At 44.3% G+C, this 25849-nt stretch overlaps 1 protein-coding gene across 1 annotated transcript in view; it reads right to left on the bottom strand.

Annotated features, from left to right (window-relative positions):
* Window positions 1–25849, bottom strand: part of tmtc1 (transmembrane O-mannosyltransferase targeting cadherins 1) — a 172180-nt gene that overhangs the window by 64567 nt on the left and 81764 nt on the right. Inside the window, exons 6-7 of the mRNA XM_059652288.1 lie at window positions 18866–18969; window positions 11909–12098 (exon numbers count right to left, since the gene is read on the bottom strand). Of these exons, the coding sequence (XP_059508271.1) occupies window positions 11909–12098; window positions 18866–18969 (294 nt within the window). The remainder of the gene's footprint in view (window positions 1–11908; window positions 12099–18865; window positions 18970–25849) is intronic.

Below are 25849 nucleotides of genomic sequence, written 5' to 3'. Positions count from 1 at the left end.
CGAATTCAGTCCCCTGTTCCTGCAATGCCCCCAAACGTTTTGATTCCTCTAGCCCAAGAACTATAGCGAACTCCTTCATGAAAACTTTTAGGTGACATCAACTCCTTTCTGTGGTGGGGAATACCACAGGCTCACCACTCTCTGGGTGAAGAAATTTCTCATCTCAGTCTTAAATGGCCTACCTGTATCCTGAGACATTGACTCCCGGTTTTGGACTCCCTAACCAATGGGAACATCTGTCCTGAGACAATTTTAAAGGTTTCTATGAGAGCGATCGCACCCCCCAATTCTTTGCAAATACGATGAATTTCATCCTAAATAATCTGATCTCCTTTCATGCGTTAGTCCTGACAACCCATGAATCAGTCTGGTAAACCATTGTCGCACTTCCTCCACAGCCAGAACATCCTTCCTCAGAAAAGGAGAGCAAAACAATGAAACATCCTTATTACTTCCTCTGTCGGGTCATTCCAAGTCTAGATCAGAACTTTAGTCAAGTCAGAACTTTAACTGGTTCATCTGAATAATGGCAGCTCAGGCAGTGCAGGACTCCTTCAGTCCTGCTCTCAAGTGTTAACTTAAATTATTTGCTCAAATGTCTAGATTAGAGCTGGATTCCAAAACCTATGATTCAATACATTAACTGCGCTCTACACTGTCAAGGCTAACAAAGTTAACATTGTCCCTGTCTGCACTGAGCAATGCTACCAATGTAACTTGGCCTCCAAAGTCTTACTTTCCACTCTAACTGTATTGTATAAATATATACTCCTGCCAGAAATGTATCAACTAAACAGTGTCCTCACATCACCAACATACAGTTTTATCTGAGTAACAAACAGAATTAGAATATAAATCAAGGCAATTTGGGAAAAGTGGTGAAGAATGAAGTATGCTCTGGTGAGGAGTCAACCTTTGCAAGTCAGGGGAGAATCAGGTTATGGGAAAGATTTAACAACTGTAACCTATTCATTTAAAGCAACATAAATGTAGAGCTGAATGTAAGTATTACTAGTCAGTCACACCATCATTATGTCTACCACTACAGTTTCAAGACTGCAAACATGTCATTGAAGCCTTTACCCTCACCTAGAAAAGACATTAACTTTGAAGCTTTCTTCTGGTTAAGGAGTTTATTTTTCTTTTATTCTTTCGTGAGATGGGAGGTATCGCTGGCCAAGCAATTGTTGCCCATTCCTAACTGGCATTGAACTGAGTAGCTTGGCAGGCCATTTCAGAGGGCACTTGAGATTTAATTATATTGCTGTGGATCTGGAGGGTCTGTCGGCCAGACCAGATCAGGATGGCAGATTTCTCGATTAATGACAATCGACAACACTGCGACTAATTTTTTTATTACAGATTTTATTGATCAACCTTAAATTCCACCAGCTGCAGTGATGGGATTTGAACCCATGTACTCAGCGTATTAGCCCATTACTAGTTATTAATCCTCTGGCATTACCGCTACGTAACCATCTCCTCCAAGCACTCAGTTGGTGCACAGATTATCAAGCAAAAATACAGAATTATTTGCTGAACCATATGATTGTTAAAAGGTACCGTACCAAAAATCCGAGCTACATCTAGCAACGGGTTTCCTAAAACACCAACACTTGGGATATTAAGTCTGCCAGCTCATGTCAAAACTCAGGATGCAGTCCTCGTTCATCAAAGGATTTGAAACTGGTTTGTCAACTTCTCCCAGGTAACAGCTCATAAGATCCCAGAGAAAGCAGTTTGAATGGTAATTCAGGTCTGGTAATGTTGTGGCTGGGTGATGAAATTAGCATTCCATAGAATGGGAGTTCAAATTGTATCACGGCGGTTTGATTTCAATCTCAACAACAACCATGAAATTCATCAGAGATAATGGGAACTGCAGATGCTGGAGAATTCCAAGATAATAAAATGTGAGGCTGGATGAACACAGCAGGCCAAGCTCCTGAGATGCTGCTTGGCCTGCTGTGTTCATCCAGCCTCACATGAAATTCATCAGACTGTCTTAAAAATCTGCACAGAAGGCAGGCCTACAGATAAATCTCTTCCTGGCCCACTACGGTTGTCCTCAGAAATGGCCGAGCAACATTAACAATGAATATTTATGTCATGCCTTTAATGTGGAAAGGCAAGCGAAAGCTTTTCAGGGAGACACAGAGCTACACAGGACTGGAGACCAAACATTTGATCTAAAATGCAGACTGGAAGGAAACTGTCCAAAGGAGAGGGGGTGAGCAGGGGTGGTGGGTTGGAACGCGGGGGGCAAGGAGAGAAAAGGAGAGGGAATATGTTCAGGAGTTTAGGGCTGAGGCAGAGATAGAACCAGGTAAAACTGAGGAGGGAGTTCAGCATAATTGTGATCATTTGCAATGAGAGATTTTGCCAGGACAGGAGCCAATGGGCAGCCCGTGGCTCAATGGTTAGCACTGCCACTGAGTCAGGAAACCGGGTTTGATTCCAGCCTCGGGTGACTGACTGTCCGTGTGTGTATGTCTGTATGTGGAGTTTGCACATTCTCCTTTTGTCTGCGTAGGTTTCCTCCAGGTGATCCGGTTTCCTCCCACATTCTAGCGGTGCGCAGGTTGGGTGGATTGAGCATGTTAAATTGTTGCCCCAACATCTCTAGGGATGTGCAAGCTAGGTAGGGTAGCCATGGGAAACATGGGGTTATGGGGGTGCGTCTTGGTGGAATAGTCTTCAGAGGGTTGGTGTAGACTAATTGGACCAAATGGCCTATTTCCGCTCTGCGGGGATTCTATGATTCGATGATTCAATATAGTCAGCAGGGCTGATTGGTGCACAGGCCTTGATTCAAGTGGTTCCACTTCTTCAGTGTAAGGAAGTAGCAAATAACATCTTCGGACAACTAGAGCAAGTCAGTAAAGGCCACCCTTGGCTGTGACAGAACTTTAGCTGTTTTTATGCAAACCTTCAGGCTACCACCAGGTTCGGCTCCAGGATTTAGATATTTCAGTTGACTGCAGAAAGTATGTCTAGAACCAGGAATCACAGTATAAGGAGATGGCGTAGGCCATTTGGGACTGAAATGAGGAGAAATTTCTTCGTCTGGAGTGTGGCAGGGCTTTGGAATTCTCTGCCACAGAAAGCAGTCCGGGTCAAAACATTGAGTGTTTTCAACACGGAAGGAGGTATAGTCCTCAGAGTTAAAGGGACCAAAGGGTACTCAATGAGAACCGAAAGAACTGTGGATGCTGTAAATCAGGAACAAAAGCAGAAGTTGCTGGATAAAGCTCAGCAGATCTGGCAGCGTCTGCGAAGGAAGAAGAAGGATCACCAGAACCGAAATGTTAACTCTGAATTTTTTTTTTCTTCACAGATGCTGCCAGGCCGGCTGAGATTTTTCAGCAACTTCTGTTTTTGAACAGGATAACTGGATGATCAGCCATGATCATCATATTGAGAGGCAGAGAATGCTCAAAGGGCTGGATCGCCTTTTCCGCTGATTTCCTACATTTCTATGTAGCTGACTGCTCAGGACATGCCTAATAGAGAAATCAGAATGTTTTTCAGGCCTCTTTTAAAAATTTACGCCCAGTTTCCACATCATGCCAAGAACTGCAGGGGTTCCACTTAAGATGGTCACTAAAAGGACGCAGGGACAAGGGTCAGAGAAGTTAATTTGGATATTCTGCAGAAGGAGCTTGTACATCTAAGGGAGACCAGATCAGAAACCAGAGGAGGGAGCCGAGAAATACTTGAAGATAAAATTGCACAGAGCATGAGGAACGAGATGGAGATCGAGTGGATATTTCTCTCTCAGAACAACCCCTTTGTGTGTTGTAAAAATTTAAAAAATTCTGTGCGCACGATCACGTTGCACTTCTGTTCACATTCCAGGCCTGCACAGTAAGAAATCATCGTCTTGGAGCCTGGTTTTGCTGAATGGTAGCAATAAATGCCTCGAGGTTAAAGGGTATTTCTATTTGCTGGATATCTATTTTCAACTTGGACCCCTTACGGGAACAGAGGCCTGTCAATCATGGTTGGGCTTGACGACAGCTCCATCAGTCACTTTTATTGTCAGTCTGCTTGGCAATATGATCTTCAGGTTCAGCTAAGCCAGACTTCGCTCAGCTGGTACAGCTCCCAGTAACTGAATGTTATCACAGGAGGAGTACAAAGCCATACGCTGAAGCTTGAAGATTGGATTTTGGATCCACAGATCTGGTATTGATATTTGTGGTCCAGCTCTGGATGATTTAAGGTGCACTCCACCACAATCCATCATTTAGAAGCCTTCACCCGCAAATCAATTGAACCAACAGAATTACATTCTGAGAAGCTGAGTGTGGTTTGGTTTGCAAACAGATATTGCATTAAACAGAGATACTTCAGCTTTCACCACAAAGCAATATTTTAAATGTCAGCAGCATTCACCAAAGAACAATGCCTCCTGACGATGATGAGATTATTTTCTTTGCTCTGGTCTAATCGATTTGCACCACCCTCAGCACTAGCTTTTTCATTTCCATCCTCCCCGGGATATTGTTTCCAGACAATCTTCAGCAGCTTATTTAAAACTGATGCCATCAATCACCCCTTCTGTCCTTTCCTGGGATATGGGCTGTGATGGAGGCCATCTTAAATCTGCCAAAGCCAGCCCAAAGTAGGTCCATGACGGGTTCGGGCGGAATGTCAGAGACAGAGGCGTAAACTCAGCAATGGGAAATCTCCCCCCAAAGTCATCACCGTGGGGTCTACCTGCCTAGACTGGGCACATCTGCCAGTCTGCAGAAGTGAATGCCCACCTCTGGAACGAATGGGGGCACTTCACTGGAGTTGTGGCAGATAAGCAGCACTTGGGTACAAGCCCTGTAAGCGACTCTGATCAGTGGGAGTCCACTGCGATTCCATCTATTGAACGAAACAATCTCACTTCAGAGGCCTTCTCAAGATGGAGGTGCCCCCCAACCAATCCAACACCGCCCCCTCACCCCACGTTTTCCTTCACCACACTGGAAGCCACCCTTCTGAGGGTGCAGACCCTCTGACTGGGTTTAATCAATCCACCATAACTCGTTGGTCATTAGACTTGGTTGGGAGTTCAGTTATTCCACAAGCGGAGTGGAGCCAGAAACGGTCCTAATTTAGGTTCATTTCCTAAGATTCTCTCCATAGAGAGCAGGAGCCATGCAGGCAGAGTTACACAGTGAGAGGGAGGGGGAGCAAAAAGGAGAAAACATGTTAGACGTACAGCTACAAAAATAAACCGGATAAACAGAAATAGTAGAGGGAACACAGGCAGAAATAGAGTCGACTGACATAAGTCGAGAGAGAGAATGGCATACAGAATAAATTGCCACTAACCGAGCAGAGATTGTAGCACCAATCTGTCAAGGATTGTAATGTTGAAAGGTTGAGATTGCTATCTTCTTTTGCCATTTAAACTGTATTGTGCTTGACGGAGTGTAATAAGTCATGTCAACAAAGAACAGGCCAATTCCCTGGTCTCAGCTTTACTGCCAGGAAGCCACACCAACCACTTATCCCCAAAGGAGGAGTGACGAGGCATCACTCTATGTCAACCTCAACATACTGCTCGATGCCAGGGGTGTAGGTGATAGCTGGAGAGCTGCTTGCTCTACTCCCGTTACCGAGATAGCTATGTATGGTTATGGCTCAGTCAGGATTACTAACAGAATGAAATTATTAGCAGTGATATTGTAAAGAAAAACAAAACAAAGAACTGCAGGGATGCTGGAAATCAGAAACAAGAACAGAAATTGCTGGAAGAAACTCAACAGGTCTGGGCAGAATCTATGGAGAGAGAGCAGGGTTAACGTTTTGGATCCAGTGACCCTTCCTCAGCATTAATTATGTGCCTAATACTCAAAAACACCTTTCCTGACATGAAGAAAGTAGGACCTTGTAAATTGGGTGGTGCAACTCCATCAGAGTTCCAGTTTGCTGTCTAGCATCCTATAAGGATAGGGTTTAGCTCAGTTGCAGTAAGTTGCTCCTCATCAATATTTATATATCAAAGTTCACGACAATAGTTTGCATTTTCATAGTGCCTTGGAATCCTAAAGTCAAGAGATAATCCGAGCAGGCTTCAGCGTAGATTGGCAAGCACCAGAGGAAACGATGGACTAGACTTGGTGGTCATAAATACCATAAGGCTCATCTAAAACTCTAGCCACTCTGTATGGAGAGGGTGAAATGGAGTATTGTAATGGTTGCAGCAGAGGAGGAAGCCATTAGTCTCTTGTGCCCAAGCATTCCCTCTGCAACAGCAACCCAAACACAGGAAGGTAGTCAAGAGAGAATTGCAGAGGCACAGCTGGAAATATCAAAAGGATTTCCATCACAGCTAGAGTCACAGGGGTTTACAGTTCAGAAAAAGGCCCTTTGGCCCATTACGTCCATGCTGATCATCAAGCATCTATCCCTTCTAACCACGTTTTTGAGTACTTGACCCAAACCTAGGTAAAGGTAATATTACGGATGTAGAACTCTGTGGTATGTGCCAGTCGGTTGAAAGTTCAGGGGCAAATTGGACCCTGAAATTTCAAAGTCTGGCTCAGCTTAATGCATGGAAAAAGCGTGTAGAACTACATCAGAGAAATGATTCAGTGTCTCGAAAGAAGGGAGACACTGTGAGATAAAGAACACAAAGGGCTTACACTTGTTCTTCAACTCAAACTCAATATCATTCAGAACTCAGTATCACTATCTTCCAAAAATTAAGGGGTATTTACAATCTACAATAATCCTCAACCAGTGGAATATGAAGATCTATTAGCTCAAACTCTTTGTTAAAGCTGCACATTTACATTGTGCATTAGCAGCTAACAAGACAGCTATTGTACACCAGCAGAATTAGAAATGTGCTCCCAAGATGCTGCTTGGCCTGCTGTGTTCATCCAGCGTCACACTTTATTATCCAGAATTAGAAAGCCTGCAGGTTACCAATCCCCAATCATTGTTTCCTTATCCAATTAATGTGAGGTTTGTTACCAAATTACATTCCTCATGCAAGCTCATCTGCGACCGTGCTGTGAATGCTTCTCACTTTGTCCTCAGTTAATTATTTGGTCACTCGTAGAAGCGTTTAGCAGGGGCTGGTCTTTCATGTGGATGGAAACGTGAGGAGAGCTGAGGAAATGCACTCCGCTGTTCAAGCTATGGTGGCAGTCTTCCATCTCACAAGACAATCGTGTGCAAATGGGCAGCGAACTCTGTAATAAACACCGCCTGGCATGGCAGACTCTATCCACATTTGCTGCAGACACTGACAGCAAAGGAGGCAGCAGACAAGCCATTAAAATAGTTGCTGCATTCCAGCATGCCATGTATTCTAACACACATTCAGTGTTAACAGTCATGACTGCTATACAATTAAACCATTGTGCTTCTTTTGGTGAAGGCAGGGTGTAGCTGACATTTCAACAAAACAGGTTTTGAATCTGAGCCTGTTCTATCTCTATATCCTTCAACCTACAATCCAATTAACTATCTACCACTTTCCTTCTGTCACCACCCACAACCCTGTTCTTCAGTTCTCTGTGTACAGTGCTGGAATTATACGCGTAAACCTTTCTGCCCTTTAAGTTAGTCTTGCAGTTGTACCATGCCTTCTGTCCCCTGTTGTATCTTTGCCTTGGCTCCTGCGGGTGTATAAGATCTGGTTTAACTGGAAGAATAACAATGGTGTTTTCCCTCAGTCTTCTGGATCAGTTTTTAGGCATCAACCAAAACCAATGCTAACAGTTTACCAGGTCGTTTAGCTCTTCGCTGTTTGGAGGAGCTAGCTGCGAGCAACTTGTCTTAGAGGCCAACAGCATGGGAATTAAAAAAAATAACCCTTTGGCCCAATGCATCTATGCTGGTCAAAATAAAGCAAAACAAAAACCATTACTCACAGAATCACCACAGTGTGGAAGCAGGCTATTCGAGTCCACGCCACCCCTCTGAAGTGGATTCACCCAGCCTATCCCCCCACTACCCTGAAACCCTGCATTTCCCACAACCAATCCACCCAGCCTGCTCATTCCTGGACACTTTGGGACAATTTAGCACGGTAAATCCACCCAACCCGCACGCCTTTGGACTGTGGGAGGAAACTGGAGCACCCAAAGGGAACCCACGGAGACACGGGGAAAATGTGCAAACTCCACACAGACAGTTGCCCAAGGCTGGAATCAAACCTGGATCCCTGGCGCTGTGAGGCTGCAGTGCTAACCACTGGATCATGTTTCCTTCCCAGTATTTGGCCTTGTTTGCTTTGGGATCTCACCTGTGCATCTAAACACTCCTTCCATGTTATAAGGGTTTCTGCTTCTACCACCCTTACAGGCAGTGAGTTCCAGAGTCCCACCAGCCTCTGAAAGACATCCCAACAAATTCAAGAACAGCTTCTTCCTTGCTGTTATCAGACTTATAAGTGGGCATCTCATATATTAGAATTGATCTTTCTATGCATCTTCTCTGTAGCTATAACATCATATTCTGCATTCTATTTCCCTGATGTGCGTATGTAAGGTATGGTTTGCCTGGGTAGCACACAAAACAATATTTTTCACTCTATCTTGGTGCATGTAACAATAATAAATCAAATCAAATGAAATTAAACTCTTTGGAGGAAAATGTTTGTCCACACATCACTTGATTTGATTTATTAACAAATTACCCTGGCTAGTTCACTGGTAGGAGTCCGACCGTTAAACTTAATTGGAGCCAAACCACTTCAGTCAGGGGGATTGAAGAGAATACACTGTGTAAAAAGTCTAATTATTTTAAAAAGAGCTCAGAACACAGACAACTGGCAGTACCAACCTTAACACCATTCTTTCAAATGTTATAGAGCATTTGCATTTGTACAGCAGCTTTAACACAGAAGAAAAAAAACACAGTCTGAAACACTTCATCGAGAGAGAAATAAAGCTCAGATGAAATGGACATGGAGCCAGGAAATGCATGATCAGTACGATAAACCAAATTGGTGTGTTTTTAAGAGGTGGCCTGAAGTGATAGACAGAAGGTGAGTTAAAGAGGTTTTAGGAGCGAACTCGAGTCAGTGGGTCAACGGTTGAAGACAGAGCCACAAAGGTGGCAGAATCCAATGTCGGTCAACCAGTGCTCGAGGAAATGGATGGGTAGGACCTGGTGAGGGACATGACTATGGCATCTGGGATGAAGCAAAGTTTACTGAGATTGGAAAGCAATGGAAATCAGAATAAAAGAACCCCGTATCATGCATTATTCGGAAATCACTGTGATAAATTCACTGTGTCAAAAAAAATTACAAGTTACTCCAAACAATAAACACTTCAAACATCTATCTCAAAACAGTACAAATAAGCAACAGACTAAGGACATTAGGTCATAAACTTTCAAGTTGATTTTGTAAATCAACTAACTGCTTTCTTATTCATATTCGAAAAACCGTCACTGGAAATATTTGAGGACAAATGTTTCCCTTCCTCTTTTGAGATTGAATTACTTTCACTTCTCCGATTTCCTCGCCAAAACGTATTTCCTTTGTCCTTTTCCAATTGCATTTTCCACTCACAATTAAACTGTAGCAGCAGAACTGTCCAAGATGCTTGAATTCTGTTCTGCCCAAGGCAACAAATGAATAAGGGATGGTAATTGCACATTAGGCAGTCACAGAACATGAGCTGAGACCTTAACTGCATCTAAAAGGTTCATACTCAGTGCAATGGAATTCATCTGTTTTCCCGTAGTGAAGTTGAAACTTTCATGCCATAAAGTGCAACTTCTAAAAAAATGCATTAGAGAGAACAGTCGACAACAATTATAAACAATGCTTTACCTAAAGCCTAGTGAGTAGCTTGGTGAGATCTATATTCTTTGCCAAAGTTCTGACACTTGAGGATTGCGCTAAACCAGTGGTTATGCTTTTATACTAATAACAGAGATACCGGGGCCAATAACCTTAAGAATGCAAACATCAGCTCTATGATAGTTGTTTCAGAAGTTGAACTCAGTTTAAAAAAAAATCCTGCAATAAACTGGTATTAGTGACAATGGCCTGGGCAGACGGTCATAAATCCCAACAGGTTCATTCTTCCTTCCTAAGAGAAGGAAGTCTAGAGAGTTTTATGGTCTGACCTACTTGATCTATATGTAGATTAACTGTCGACAGCCAGCAGGGGATTTACTATCATCATTTAGGTAAACTGGTTGATTTAAGATGAACAAACCGGGGGACGGTAAAAGTGATGTGGCTTACATGGACATCCCCGAAAGGGGGTTGATAAAGAATCCCACCTAACAGGTTTATCAGCAAATGAAGAGGCCCCATGAATTCCAAAGACATTCCCAGCATGGATCCGACGTTGGATGTGTGACAGGAAACAAATGGTACAGTTGTTTCCATGACTGAGGAAGGAATATAGTGAGATCCCATGAATCAGTCTTTGGTCCATTGCTTCTCCTTACCTATATTAAGAATCTTGTGTGTGCAAGGCACAATTTCAAATGCACCAATGTCATTAAATGTGGATATACTGCGATGTGAGAGGAAAAAAGCAATACATTTCAAGAAAACTGAAAAAGACAGACTGGTGGAATGGGCAGGAGGTTGGCAGGTAAAATTTCATGCAGAGAAGTGTGGAGTAATACATTTCAATCGGAAGACTAAAGAGAGGCAATATATAAGTCACAACGTGCAGGAGCAGAAGGACCGGGGGCCAAGTGAGGAGAGTAATTGTGCGTTGAAGGAGGCAGAGCAAGTTGACTAGCTGTTGGCAGGATTTAGGGATTAAAAAGTAGAGGCATGGCAGGTAAAAGCAAAGAGATTACTGTGAAGACTGCCCAGCTCGAACACGGTTTTAATTCTGGACACTGCACATTAAGAAGGACATCAATGCAGGACCAGAAATCCAAAACCCTGACACACAATCTTGGAATATAGGTTCAAGTCCTTCCATGGCAGATGGTGAAATTTGAATCCAATAAAAAAATCTAATGGAAATCATTTAACCATTGTCCACCTGAATCATTGAGGTCCATTAAGCAAGGAAACCTGCAGTCCTTATGTAGTCTTACCTGCATGTGACTCCAGATCCATAGAAATGCACTGGACTCTTAGTTGCCCTCTGCAATGTCCTCGAGGGCAGTTAGGAATGGGTAGAAATGCCAACCTTGCCAGTCATGCCAGAACTTAAAATAAAACTAGAGTGGGTACAGCAAAGTTTTTTGATCAATGGTGACTACACGGTCACCTTAGGCTAGTCTTCAATTCCAGATTTCTAATAAATTCAAATTTTCACCATCTGCCACAAAAGCGATTCGATCCCATCTCCCGAACATTAGCCTCGATCTCTGGATTACTAATCCAGTGAAATTAATACGATGCTAGCACTTCCCCACTCGTAATTCAAAATGAGCAACAAATACTGGCTTTGCGTTTTTCTTATTCATTCACAGGATGCAAGTGTCACTGACAAGGCCAGAATTTATTGCCCATCCCTAATTGCCCAGAGGGCAGTTAAGAGTCAACCACATTGCTGTGGGATCAGAATCACATGTAGGCCAGACCAGGTAAGGATGATAGCTTCCTTCCCTAAAGGACAGCAGTGAAACAGACAGGTTTTTCTAACATTTGCTAGGGATTTCATGATCAGTGGACCTTTAATTCCAGATTTCTTTTTTTTGATTGCAAATTCCACCATCTACCGTGGTAGGATTTGAGCCCAGATTCCCAGAATTTTGACTGGGTCTCTGGATTAATAGACTAGGAATAATGACACTAAGCTGTTCCCTTTAAAGTGCACAGTCAAAAAGTGAATGAAAATAATTGGATAATAGGGGCAGAAAATATAGTTCCCCCAAGCAAAACTGTGACTCTCTTCAGGAGATTGCCCCAATGAAATAAACTTCAGAATAATGTGAACCAAACTCTCAGGCCTTTTCAACATACCTGTACAGACAGTAAGCAGTTCCACATCAACAGTAACATGGCAAGACCGAACACCACAGTTGCCACATTCCTCGTGTCCCACAAAGACTCCACCAATGGGATGCTGCCTACTTGCCAGTCATAGCAGAGAGTTATTGGTGCTAACAGCAGCCAGGCATTGAAGGCCAGCAGGTAGGTGTACGTGAGAAACCTGCATTGGGAACAGAGAGGAGAGAACTTCTATTTTGTACAGCACTTTCTACGGCCTCAGTTCAAAAACACTTCACAACAGTTGAGGTACAAAGGTGTAGAGCTGGATGAACACAGCAGGCCAAGCAGCATCAGAGGAGCAGGAAAGCTGATGTTTCGGGCCTACAGCCTTCTTCAGAAATGGGGCAGGGGAAGGGGGTTCAGAAATAAATAGGGAGAGAGGGGGAAGCGGACCGAAGATGGAGAGAAAAGAAGATAGGTGGAGAGGAGAGTATAGGTGGGGAGCTAGGGAGGGGATAGGTCAGTCCAGGGAAGACGGACAGGTCAAGGAGGTGGGATGAGGTTCGTAGGTAGGAGATGGAGGTGCGGCTTGGGGTGGGAGGAAGGGATGGGTGAGAGGAAGAACAGGTTAGGGAGGCAGAGACAGGTTGGACTGGTTTTGGGATGCAGTGGGTGAAGGGGAAGAGCTGGGCTGGTTGTGTGGTGCAGTGGGGGGAGGGGACAAGCTGGGCTGGTTTTGGGATGCAGTGGGGGAAGGGGAGATTTTGAAGCTGGTGAAGTCCACATTGATACCATTGGACTGCAGGGTTCCCAAGCGGAATATGAGTTGCTGTTCCTGCAACCTTTGGGTGGCATCATTGTGGCACTGCAGGAGGCCCATGATGGACATGTCGTCTGAGGAATGGGAGGGGGAGTGGAAATGGTTTGCGACTGGGAGGTGCAGTCGTTTATTGCGAACCAAGTGGAGGTGTTCTGCAAAGCGGTCCCCAAGCCTCCCTAACCTGTTCTTCCTCTCACCCATCCCTTCCTCCCACCCCAAGCCGCACCTCCATCTCCTACCTACTAACCTCATCCCACCTCCTTGACCTGTCCGTCTTCCCTGGACTGACCTATCCCCTCCCTACCTCCCCACCTATACTCTCCTCTCCACCTATCCTCTTTTCTCTCCACCTTCGGTCCGCTTCCCCCTCTCTCCCTATTTATTCCAGAACCCTCACCCCATCCCCCTCTCTGATGAAGGGTCTCGGCCCGAAACGTCAGCTTTTGTGCTCTGGGCCTGCTGTGTTCATCCAGCCTCACATTTCATTATCTTGGATTCTCCAGCATCTGCAGTTCCCATTATCACAAGCGATCCTTCATCTAGGTTTACAGTTGTGAAAGTGGGCTAACAGGCTGCGATAGAGCCATGGTCAGACCATTCACTCATTGATGCCTCAGTTCACGTATAACATTGTTCACGTGGGTGAAGGACTGTAGAGTTACTGAAAAACATGGAAAAGGTATGGCACAGGAGGAGTCCAATCAGCCAGTTGTGTCAATACATACATGAGGCTGTTGGACTCATCACCAATAACTCAATAAATTAAGAGGAGGGAATAATGGGTGAAGAAACTGGGTAAGTAAAGGGCAGGAGGATCGTTCAGAATAAACTTGGAGTACATTTTTGTCTCTACATTTTGGCTTACTGAGATTACTGAAGTAGAACACAAAGGAAAACTAGGCAGGAAGTTGCTCACACCTGTTAAACTAGCCACCCCACCTCAGGCCTTCATTTTACACACAGCAGAGGGAGAGGCGACGCGAGGACAAGGGGGCTGCCGGGAAGGTAAGTTTCACCTATTAAAGGGCTTACCTTGAGCGTCAGCGGCCTTCATTTTTCGGCAGTAGAGGGAGAGGCGACAGCGAGGACTGGGGGCCGCTGGGAATATATCTAGTCAGCGGCTGAAACCGAGACACTACACATGTAGTGTCCCCCACCCGCTCTCCTCCTCTAACCGAAAAAAGGTCTCTGTGGTATGTTGGTAAGGTAAGGCTTTTCTGTTTTTCTATTTCTTCTGTATCGTGTAATTGGTTAAAAATTTACTGTCCTTTACTTTATCCATTAATTGGTTATTTGAAAAAGACCATAGCAGCGAAGTATTAGAAAGTATTTGACTCATAAATTTATATAAAGTAACAAGGTAACTAACTAAGTAGAGATGGCTGGGCAGGTGATGTGCTGTAGCTGTATGACGTGGGAGCTGGCTGGTCCCATTGTGAACAGCAGTGACTACATCTGCAGCAAGTGTTGGCTTCTGGAAGAACTCCGGCTCAGAGTTGATGATCTGGAATCTGAGCTTCAAACACTGCGGCACATCTGGGAGGGGGAGAGTTACCTGGATGCTTCATTTCAGGTGGCAGTCACACCTGGTAAATCAAGTAATTCAAATTCAGTTAGTGATCAGGGACAACAGGGTGTGACTCCAAGTGAGGCAGTTAGGGGGATCCCGAGTTCAGGAGTGCAGGAGCCTCAGCTTTTGACCTTATCCAACAGGTATGAGATACTTGCTCCCTGTGGGGATGAGGAAAAGGGCTGCGGGGAGGATGAGCCAGCTCACCACGGCACCATGGTGCAGAAGGCCATTCAAGAGGCGGCAGCAAAAAGACAAGCGGTGGTTATAGGAGACTCTATAGTTAGAGGGATAGATAGTATCCTTTGCAAACCGGATGGGGAGTCCCGCATGGTGTGTTGTCTGCCCCGTGGCAGGGTGCAGGACATCGCTGACCGGCTTGAAAGGATATTGGAGCGGGAGGGGGAGGATCCAGTTGTTGTGGTCCATGTTGGGACTAACGACATAGGCAAGGCTAGGATGGGGATCCTGTTTGGGGATTATCAAGCACTAGGAACGAAACTAAGGAGCAGGTCCTCGAGGGTCATAATCTCATGATTATTGCCCGAGCCACGTGCAAATTGGCTTAGGGATAAGAAAATTAGGAAAGCATACCCGTGGCTAAGGGAGTGGTGTGGGAAAGAGGGGTTCCATTTCATGGGGCATTGACATCAGTTTTGGAACCAGGGTTGGGGGGGATCTGTAACAATGTGACAGTCTCCACCTGAACCAATCTGGAACCAGTGTTCTAGTGAAAAGGATAAATAGGGTGGTCACGAGGACTTTAAACTAGCGAGTTGGTGGCGGGGGGGGGGGGGGGGGGGAAGAGAAAGGAAAAGGAAAACGATGGAGTATGATGGTAAATAAAAAGATAAGCAGCAGGTTAGCATCTGTGCAGGAGGGTTTAAGTTCAAGGCAGACTGTGAATGAAGCAAAAAGGAAGGATAACTCAGGTGATATTATTAGAGATGCTGGAAATTGTAAGGGTAAGAAAGTTAGCATAAAGACCCTTTACCTGAATGCTCGTAGCATTCGTAACAAGGTTGACGAGTTAATGGCACAAATCATCGCGAAGGAATATGATTTGGTAGCCATTGCGGAAACATGGTTACAGGATGGTCACAACTGGGAGGGAAATATCCAGGGGTACAAGACTATTCGGAAGGACAGACAGGAAGGTAAGGGAGGTGGTGTAGCTCTGGTCTTCAAGGACGACATCAGGGCGGTGCTGGGAGATGATATAGGTTCTATGGAGAATGAGGTTGAATCCATTTGGGCAGAAATTAGAAATTCAAAGAGGAAGAAGTCACTGACGGGCGTAGTCTATAAGCCAGCAAATAAGAACATCACATTGGGGTAGGCAATCAACAAAGAAATAACTAATGCCTGTAAAAATGGTACGGCAATTATCATGGGGGATTTTAATCTACAAGTAGATTGGTCGAACCAGCTCGGTCAGGGTAGCCTTGAGGAGGAGTTTATCGAATGTATCCGTGATAGTTTTCTGGAACAGCATGTAATGGAACCGACAAGGGAGCAAGTTATCCCAGATCTGGTCCTGTGTAATGAGACAGGAATAAATAATGACCTCATAGTTAGGGATCCTCTTGGAAGCAGTGATTACAGTATGGTTGAATTTAGAATACAGATGGAGAGTGTGAAGATAAAATCCAATACCAGGGTCCTGTGCTTGAACAAGGGGGACTACAATAGAATGAGGGAGGACTCGACTAAAGTAGGCTGGAAACAAGAATTTTATGGTGGGACAGTTGACGAGCAGTGGAGGACTTTCAAAGCAATTTTTCAAAGTGCTCAGCAAAAGTATATTTGAGTGAAAAGGAAGGACTGTAAGAAAAGGGGTTATCTGCCATGGGTGTCTAAGGAAATAAGGGAGGCTATCAAATTGAAAAAAAAGGCATACAAAGTGGCCAAAAACAGCATGAAGCTAGAAGATTGGGAAAATTTTAAAGGTTAACAGAAAGCCACAAGAAGAGCTATAAAGAAAAGTAAGATAGAACATGAGATAACACTAGCACAGAATATAAAAACAGATAGCAGAAGTTTCTATAAATATATAGAACGAAAAAGAGTGGCTAAAGTAAATGTTGGCCCTTTAGAGGATGTAAAGGGTAATTTAGTTATGGGATATGATGAAATGGCCGAGGCATTGAACAGGTATTTTGTAGCGGTCTTCACAGTGGAGGACACTAATAACATGCCATTAATTGACAAAGAGACGACGATGAGGACCTGGAAACAATCACTTGGTAGTGTTGAGCAAGCTAATGGAGCTAAGGATTGATAAGTCTCCTGGCCCTGATGGACTGTATCCCAAGGTACTAAAAGAGATGGCAGCAGAAATAGCAGGTGCACTGGCAGTGATTTTCCAAAATTTGCTGGACTCTTGGGCAGTCACAGCAGATTAGAAAACAGCAAATGTGATGCCACTGTTTAAAAAGGGAGGTAGTCAAAAGATGGGGAATTATTGACTGGTGAGCTTAACCTCTATGGTGGTAAGATGCTTGAGTCTATTATCAAGGAAGAAACAGCAAGGCATCTCATAGAAATTGCCCCATTGGGTAGATGCAGCATGGGTTCATGAAGGGCAGGTCATGCTTGACAAATCTTCTGGAATTCTATGAAGACATTACAAGCAAGGTGGACAATGGGGACCCAGTGGATGTGGTGTACCTAGATTTCCAAAAGACCTTTGACAAGGTGCCACACAAGAGACTGCTGCATAAGATAAGGATGCATGGCGTTAGGGGTAAGGTATTAGCATGAATAGAGGATTGGTTGACTAACAGGAAGCAAAGAGTGGGGATAAATGAGTGCTCTTCTGGCTGGCAGTGACGAATGGTGTGCCTCAAGGATCGGTGTTGGGACCGCAATTATTGACCATTTATACTGATGATTTGGAATTGGGGACCACATGTAGGGTGTCGAAGTTTGCAGATGACAGTAAGATGAGTGGCAGAGCAAAGTGTGCAGAAGACTGTGAAACTTTGCAGAGGAACATAGATACATTGACTGAGTGGGCAAAGGTCTGGCAGATGAAATACAATCTAAACAAATGTGAAGTCATACATTTTGGTCGGAGTAATAGTAAAAAGGACTATAACTTGAATGGTAAAAAGTTGCAGCATGCTGCCAAGCAGAGGGACCTGGGTGTCCTTGTGTAGGAATCACAGAAGGTTGGTCTGCAGGTACAACAAGTAATTAGGAAGGCAAATGGAATTTTGTCCTTCATTTCAAACGGATTGAGTTTAAAAGCAGAGAGGTTATGTTGCAGCTGTACAAGGTGCTGGTGAGGCCACACCTGGAGTCCTGTGTGCAGTTTTGGTCTCCTTACTTGAGAAAGGATATACTGGCACTGGAGGGGTGCAGAGGAGGTTCACTAGGTTGATTCCAGAGTTGCGGGGGGGGGGGGGGGGGGGGGGGGTTGGCTTATGAGGGGAGACTGAGTAGATTGGGATTATATTCTTTGAAATTCAGAAGACTGAGGGGGAATCTTATAGAAACATATAAAATGATTAAGGGAAATGAGGGAGATAAGATAGAAGTAGAGAGGATGTTCCCACTGGCAGGTGAAGCTAGGACAAGAGGGCATAGCCTCAGGATTAGAGGGAGCAGATTTAGGACTGAATTGAGAAGGAACTTCTCCACTCAGAGGGTTGTTAATCTATGGAATTCCTTGCCCAGTGAAGTAGTTGACACTACGTCAGTAAATGTTTTTTAAAGCTCAGGTAAATACTCTTTTGAATAATAAAGGAATTAAGGGATATAGTGAGAGCGCGAGTAAGTGGATCTGAGTCCACAAAAAGATCAGCCATTATCTTATTGAGTGGTGGAGCAGGCTCGAAGGGCCGGACGGCCTACTCCTGCTCCTCGTTCTTATGTTCTCACATAAATGGAAGGAAAACCTGAAAATGAATTCCAATACTGGCTTTTCTTTTAAAAATTAGAGTTTACTTAACAGCCTAGTGAGAATCAGAGTGTCCCTATAATGTGGAAGCTGGCCATTTAGCCTAAAAAGTCTTCACCAATCCTGCAAGGAACATCCCACCTAGACCCATTCCGCTCCCCTATCCCTGCAACTCTGCATTCCCAATGGCTAACCCACCTAAACCTATACTTCCTGAGGCACTATGGGGCAGTTTAGCATAGCCAATCCACCTAATGTGCACATTTTTGGACTGTGGGAGGAAACTAGAGCAAACCCAAAGAGACACGGGGAGAATGTTCAAACTCCACACAGGCAGTTGCCCAAAGGTGAGAATCGAACTTGGATCCCTGATGCTGGGAGGCAGCAGTGCTAACCACTGTGCCACCGTGCACTATAGACTGCAGCTCAAAGATCAGAGGCCATAAATTCAGCTCCCATTGCAGACATAGCTGATCACAATCAAAGCAATAAGTGGAACCCAATGTTTGACCATACCAAGCACACCAAAGATAAAAACAGTGACCAACATGCTGCACCTAAAAGTTCCCCGGTTTAATTGGGAAACTAACTCAACTAAGAGAAGGTCAAGAACCTTCACCATTTGAACGTTAGAAATGCAATTTTAAGAGAAGCTGAACCCTTGAGTGTGCTGGGGCTTAGACTGGATTGTACCTAGTGAGGAGGTAAGGGGAGAACGAAGCTGGGTTGTCCTGCTCGGAGAAGTTCGGCATGGAGCCTGCCATGATCCGCACACGGAGAAACAGGATGAGGAGAACCTAGACAGAAAGGCAGACGCAGTCAGCATAATATACATTAAACAATACACTTTCAATGAGTATTACACACAAACAGAATGCTTCCTAATTTTCAATGGTTCAGAAAACAATGCAACAATTAGGCATGGCTCAGTTGGTAGCACTTCCAAACCTGAATCAGAAGGTTGGGGGTTCAAGTCCTCTTTCAGGGCTTCAGTGCAAAGCAGAAATGAATTAGAGTTGATTCACCCCTGAATATGTTGGGAGTGGCATCATTTTGAGGACATGGGAGATCTTCATGGTGGTACAACCAGCATTGATCGCTCAACCAACAAAACAAATCAGAGCATCTTCACATTGCTGGTTGACAAGTTGTCTCCATGCAAATTGACCACTACCTTCTCTGTGTTTTTCTGATGGTGAAGTGCTTTGGGAGATCGTGAGTTTGTGAACAGTGCTAGATAAAGGCAAGAATACATCCTGGCATGACAGAGGTGATGAATCAGGAAAGACTGAGTGAAATGGGCACATATTCTCTGGAGTGGATTCGAAGATTGAAAGGTGATTTTACTGCAATGTGTAAAATTCTGAGGCAGCTTGACACGGTAGAAACAGAGACACACGATTGCAAGTCCGAGGTGGCCACGGAAGCAGGATCGTTGCCTCAGGATATGGGATTTGCCATTTAGGACTGAGAGGAGTAATTTCTTCAGAGCATTGTGAATCGTTGGAACTCTCCAGTGCCAGAGGTTGTGGACAAGCAATTGTTGAATCTATTTAAGTGTAAGATTGACAGGTGTTTCTGACACCAAAGGAAGTGAACAATAAACAGCCAATGGGGAAAAAAGGAGTTGACGCAGAAAAGGTCACCTGGCAACAGTGTGGAATCAAGGGTTAATGAGAGAAGGCAGGAAAGTGCAGTTGAGAATTATCAGCTCAGTCGTGACCTAAGTGAATAGGAGTTGACTTGACGGGCAGAATGGCCAACTTCCATTCCTTCATCTTATGATCTTAACAGTAGCCGCTAATCTGAAGTTCCCATGGTCTACGGCAATTCTCTTGTTGCTTCCATGAAAAATAAATGAAGTGTAAAACAGAATTTTAAAAACAACTTTCAGTCCCGAAAAATATTTGAAGAGCTCAAGTAATTTCATTTCAGTGAAATTTGGGGTTTGAAAGGATGAAAATGTATAAAATTCAAGTTGTAAAATGCAACTTGTGAAAGCCAACACAATCACAACAGATAAAATGGTCTCTCTTCTGTGCTGGGATTCTATGAAGTTGAGCAATGCAGAAACCGCGAATTAGAATAAATGGAGAATAAATATAGAATTGCTCAGGTTCAGAGAAGACATTTGTTACTGAACAGTCTAGGAGTTATGAGATGTCCACTTTGATTAGATAAACTGTGCACCAAGCGAGAAGCACAGAAGATTTGGGCTATTTCAACTGTCCCTTACATTTATACCCTCTAGTTTTGAACTCCCCTGCCCTGGAAACAGGCTTTGGCTATTCTTCCTATCCTCATGATTTTATAAACTTCTATAAAGGTCATCCCTCAGCTTTCGGCGCTCCACAAAAAGTACCCCCAGCGTATTCAGCCTCTCCTTGTAGTGCAAACCCTCCAAACCTGGCAACATCCTCATAAATCTTTTCTGAACCCTTTCCAGATTCACAACAGTGTTCCTCTAGCAGGCAGAGGAGAATTGAATACAGTATTCCAAAAATGGCCTAAATGCTATCCTTTACATGACGTGACATCCCAACTCCTATACTCATCAAACTGATCAATAAAGGCAAGCGTAGCAAATGCCTTTTTCACTATTCTGTCTACCTATGACTCCACTTTCATGGAACAATACACCTGCACCCTGAGGTCTCTTTATTCGGCAACACTCCCCAAGGCCCTAGCGTTAAATTTATAAGACCTTTAGAAATTTAATTATTTAGTCATTTAAAACAAGTAATTTAGAGGTTTACTGGCAGACAGCAATGAAACTAAAAACTTAATAAAGTAGAACAAATGGACCCATCTTCAGGCCACAGAATTTGCCTGCTCTCTGCAACTTCCTTTGTGGGTCACTTGTTCTATCTTGGAAATGACAGTCATAGGCTTAATAAGATAACAAAGTGTGAAGCTGGATGAATACAGCAGGCCAAGCAGCATCTCAGGAGCACAAAAGCTGACATTTTGAGCCTGCAGCCTTCATCCTAGAGGGAGGAGGGTAACTTCTTCAGGTTAGGTATCCCTGGAAGAGGCTTTGCAGTGAGATTAAAATTCTGATCAGAGATAATGGGAACTGCAGTAGAGGGAGGGGGGTAACTTCCTCAGGTTAGGCATCCCTGGAAGAGGCTTCACAGTGAGGATGAAGGGTCTAGGCCCGAAACGTCAGCTTTTGTGCTCCTGAGATGCTACTGTGTTCATCCAGCTTCACACTTTGTTATCTTGGATTTTGCAGCATCTGCAGTTCCCATTCTCTCTCGTCACAGGCTTAATGGTGGGTCTGTGTTGAGACTGTGAGGTTGAGCTGTCAGGGGAGTAATAATTGGCCTCAGCATCATGAGTCAGGAAGGAGACAATTGCCTTTATTTATGAGTTTCAGTGGAAGTCCACACTGATGGGTACTGGATAGGATTGGGTGGGCCTGCGGTTATGGCAAATGGTTAGATTGCCCTGTTAAGTACTAAAAGACAGCAGTATCCTTTCTGAGGAGTCAACACGTTCAACAATAGAAACAGAGGAGATTAAAGCTGGAGGAAGGAATATTTCAACCACAACCTATTATGTCGTGAAGCTAGAATTAATGTTCATGTTAAGACCAGCCTGGCAGAAAATGAGAATTGTAGATTAAACAGTCCACACAGATTGCTGGCTTTTGATGGTATTATTATAAAGCAGAGATTGACACGGCCCCCACTCAGAACAACAACTAAAACACTGAAAGATGAGCACCTCACTCTATAATCTGTAAAAGGAGTGTGAAAAGTGGTGTAACCTGCTTTTTCACCAAGTTCTCGTGGATAAATAAAATAAATCCCTGCCACACACTTTACAATCAACAAGGAACAGTGAACAAATTAACTAAACTATTCACAAATCAAATAAATCCCTTCTACTACAAACTATTCCCCAATAAAGCAGGATTCTAATGGTATGCTTTTCCAAGAAATACTTTGATTTTTTTTTCTAATCTGTCTCTCAAAATAACAGCCCAGGTTCGATTCCAGCCTCGGGTAACTGTCTGTGCGGAATTTGCAAATTCTCTCCGTGTCTGCGTGGGTTTCCTCCAGATGCTCCGGTTTCCTCCCACAGTCCAAAGATGTGCAGGTTAGGTGGATCGGCCATGCTAAATTGCCTGTTTTCAGGGGTGTGTGGGTTATAGGGGGAATGGGTCTGGGTGGGATGCTCCAAAGGGCAGTGTGGACTTGTTGGGCCAAAGGGCCTGTTTCCACGCTGTAGGGAATCTAGATGGTGCTTTCTCTAAGACATAGAGGAGGGTGTGAGAGCCAGTGATTTTCTCTTGAGAGCTGAGGGCCGTTAGCATTAGCGGATGGCAGCTAGCTCTGGGGTTCTATGTCCAACTGCCCCCTTCTTTTTATACCCCTTGATGGTACATCAATATTTCTCACAGGAGGATTGGTCCTACGTTGTCAAAACCATCAGACTTAAAATTTATTACAGAGATAGTAGGAACTGCCAATGCTGGACAATCTGAGATAACAAGGTGTAGAGCTGGATGAACACAGCAGGCCAAGCAGCATCAGAAGAGCAGGAAAGCTGCCGTTTTGGGCCTCGACCCTTCTTCAAAAATGGGAGAGGGGAAGAGGATTGTGAAATAAATAGGGAGGGAGGGGGAGGCAGATAGAAGATGGATGAAGGAGAAGATAGGAGGCGAGGAGACAAACAGGTCAAAGAGGCGGGGTTGGAGCCAGTAAAGATGATTGTAAATGGGGAGTTAGGGAGGGGATAGGTCAGTCCAGGGAGGACGGACAGGCCCAGGAGGCGGGATGAAGCTGGTAGGTAGGGGATGGGCGTGGGGCTTGAGATGCCTCTTTGACCGGTCTGACTCTTCTCTATCTATCTTCTCCTTCATCTATCTTCTATCCACCTCCCTCTCTTTCCCTATTTATTTCAGAATCCCCTCTCTCTCCCCCATTTCTGAAGAAAGGTCAAGACTCGAAACGTTAGCTTTCCTGCTCCTCTGACGCTGCTTGGCCTGCTGTGTTCATCCAGCTCTACACCTTGTTATATCAGACTTAAATTTAGTAAGTTTTTGGCATCTGAGTACCTGGTTCAAATTTATTGGCTAAATTCAAAGCCTGTTGTCTGGGTAAAAGCTGCTGTTTGGCCTCCTAACTGTTCAGCAAATAGAAATGTTTCAATTCAGGTGCTCTCTGTGTACTTGCTAACTTTCATGCTGCTGCTCATAGACATCCATTTTAAATAGTGAAGCACAGAAAGAGCATATGATCTTTAAAGGGACCACGCAATGCTTCACGCACCCCCTCCACCCCCCAATTTTACAAACACACAATTCTAATTTCCTGCCTCCCAATCCATCAGTACTCTACCCAATTTTGCAAGAGTATCCCGACCTAAAATTTAAATTTGCTAAATTGGTTTATTTTCGCACGTGATCTCAGATAACATCGAGACCAAGGCCACGGATTTAAAATGCAGTTTGAAGTCGCAATGAGTCAAACTTGAATGACACAAATCTCCCAGCAAAATAGCAAATCTAAAAGAAATGATGTTCATGAGAAGTCAAGATTGCAAACTGCTAACTATGATTGTGTAGGCTTTTCAGATGACTGCAATGAGCAACCAGACATTGTTTCAAACCATATAAATAGCTAGAATTGCTGGACAAGCAATCAATTGACCCTGCAACCTTCCTGTGAAAGGATGCGCAAATCTGTCTGAACCTTTTACAAGGTCAGGCTGTTGCAAGGGGCATACAAGCAGAATTATAGAGATATTTTCACATAATTATTCCTGTGCTGTGGTTTCGTTTGACACTTTTACTTCACACGGAGCTGGTTTGTGGAAAAGTCAGGGGCCTCCTCTGCTATTACGTTAATTTCTCAGCAAATCGAGATTTTACTGCATGGCAGCAAGAAAAAAATTTAAATGAGATGGATTCCCACCAGCCTCCAAAATGTACCCACCTCCCAGCACAAACCCCACCAAATGACAATAAGGGCTCTACTGCCTTGCCTTGGGCCTGTGGTTTATGTAACAGTAATGAATGGAGACTGTGGGGACCTCACTAATGGAAGTCAGCCAGTCAGCTGAAAATGGACAGACGATTCGAGTTGACAGCTGGGCTTTCTGCTCGAGTGTTGGCGCACCAGGATGGAATTTCTGCGGCGCTTCAGTGACTGCAAATTGACTGCTCACTGCGGGTGACCCTGCACTCAGAGGTATGCCAATGAAAAAAGTAAATCCATTGCCAACAGCAGCTCAGGCCACGCAGGGTACAGTGCCACTGTCGCCTTACACCCAATACCACCAAAACTGACAGCAACATAATCTTGGCAGAACATTTGGGATTGCTGAAGAAATGCAGGAACTGATTCTCCCTGGGTGCCAAGTTCAATGCTCACCATAGTATTTTGGTTTTGTTCATTTGTGGGATGTGGGCGTTGCTGGCCTGGCCAGTATTTACTGCCCATCCCTAATTGCCCTCGAGCTGGTGGCGATGAGCTGCCTCCTTGAACTGCCACAGTCCACCTGCTGTGGGTCAACCCACCATTCCCTTAGGGAGGGAATTCCAGATTTTGACCCAGCGACAGTGAAGGAACAGCGATATATTTCCAGGTCAGGATGGTGAGTAGCTTGGAGGGGATTTTGAAGGTGGTGGTGTTCTCATGTATTTGCTGCCTTTGTCTTTCCTGATGGAAGTGGTCGTGGGATTTGGAAGATGCTGTCTGAGGATGTTTGGTGAATTTCTGCAGAGCATGTTGTAGATAGTACACAGAGCTGCTACTGAGCATCGGTGGTGGAGGGAGTGTGTGTTGATGGATGTAGTACCAATCAATTATTAATCTATCATTAAGACAGATGTTGATCTGTGGTCTGCAAGAATAACCCTCCACAGACAACTTTACAGACTTCATTGTCTGGTCACGTGTTCTGGTCAGAACCCACTCTACCGTGGTTTCATTGAAATTAACCTCTTCCGAATCTAATGCACCTCGTGTTAAGTATGCCAGTGACCCTTCATGTCTCGTCTAAAGGAAGGTGTTGGAGAATGCAGCCTCCTAACGTGGTTCACTGCAATTTGTTGCAGAGCAAGTTTTGTTTTTATTTACGTGCAATCCTCTATTGATTGATTCGTAAGTAAGTCCAGGCATTAATTTAGCCTCTCACAAATTGCTTAACAGTGTGCCATTGTCAGCGTTTGGAGAACACATGAAAACATGGAGCACATTTCATGCATTCCTCAGTGGCCAGACCAGGATTTGACACCCACTGCTGGCCCACGTTCCACTCACACAAGCTTTGGCCGGTAAAAGCCCTATAGGTGCTGTAAACTGTGGGGAAGTTGTGCATTTGACAGAGGGAATGATAAAGTTCAAACATTAATGCTGAATTACGTATCTAGCCCTCACATGTAACGTCTTGCTCCTGCAAGGACTCCGACCGAACATTCTGTGGTCTCCCAACATTGGCCAGAATGCCAGCGGTCAGTACACAGAGTCTGCACTGCAATAAAGATCATTCATTAAATAAAGTCCGGCTGACCTCAAAAATAAATAGAGCAAAACTTCCAATTCTTTCTCAAGTCTAGCCTTGTCCAACATTTCAGCTTGACAATTTGCTCTGTTAGTACTAGTTTTAACAGAGTTTATGCAAAGGTCACTTAAACCAGCACAGCTTCACTAAGGTGGGGGGGGG

This window comes from Stegostoma tigrinum, chromosome 18 (genome assembly GCF_030684315.1).
Source record: "Stegostoma tigrinum isolate sSteTig4 chromosome 18, sSteTig4.hap1, whole genome shotgun sequence".
NCBI classification, from domain to species: domain Eukaryota; kingdom Metazoa; phylum Chordata; class Chondrichthyes; order Orectolobiformes; family Stegostomatidae; genus Stegostoma; species Stegostoma tigrinum.
This window is presented reverse-complemented; position numbering and strand designations above follow the sequence as displayed.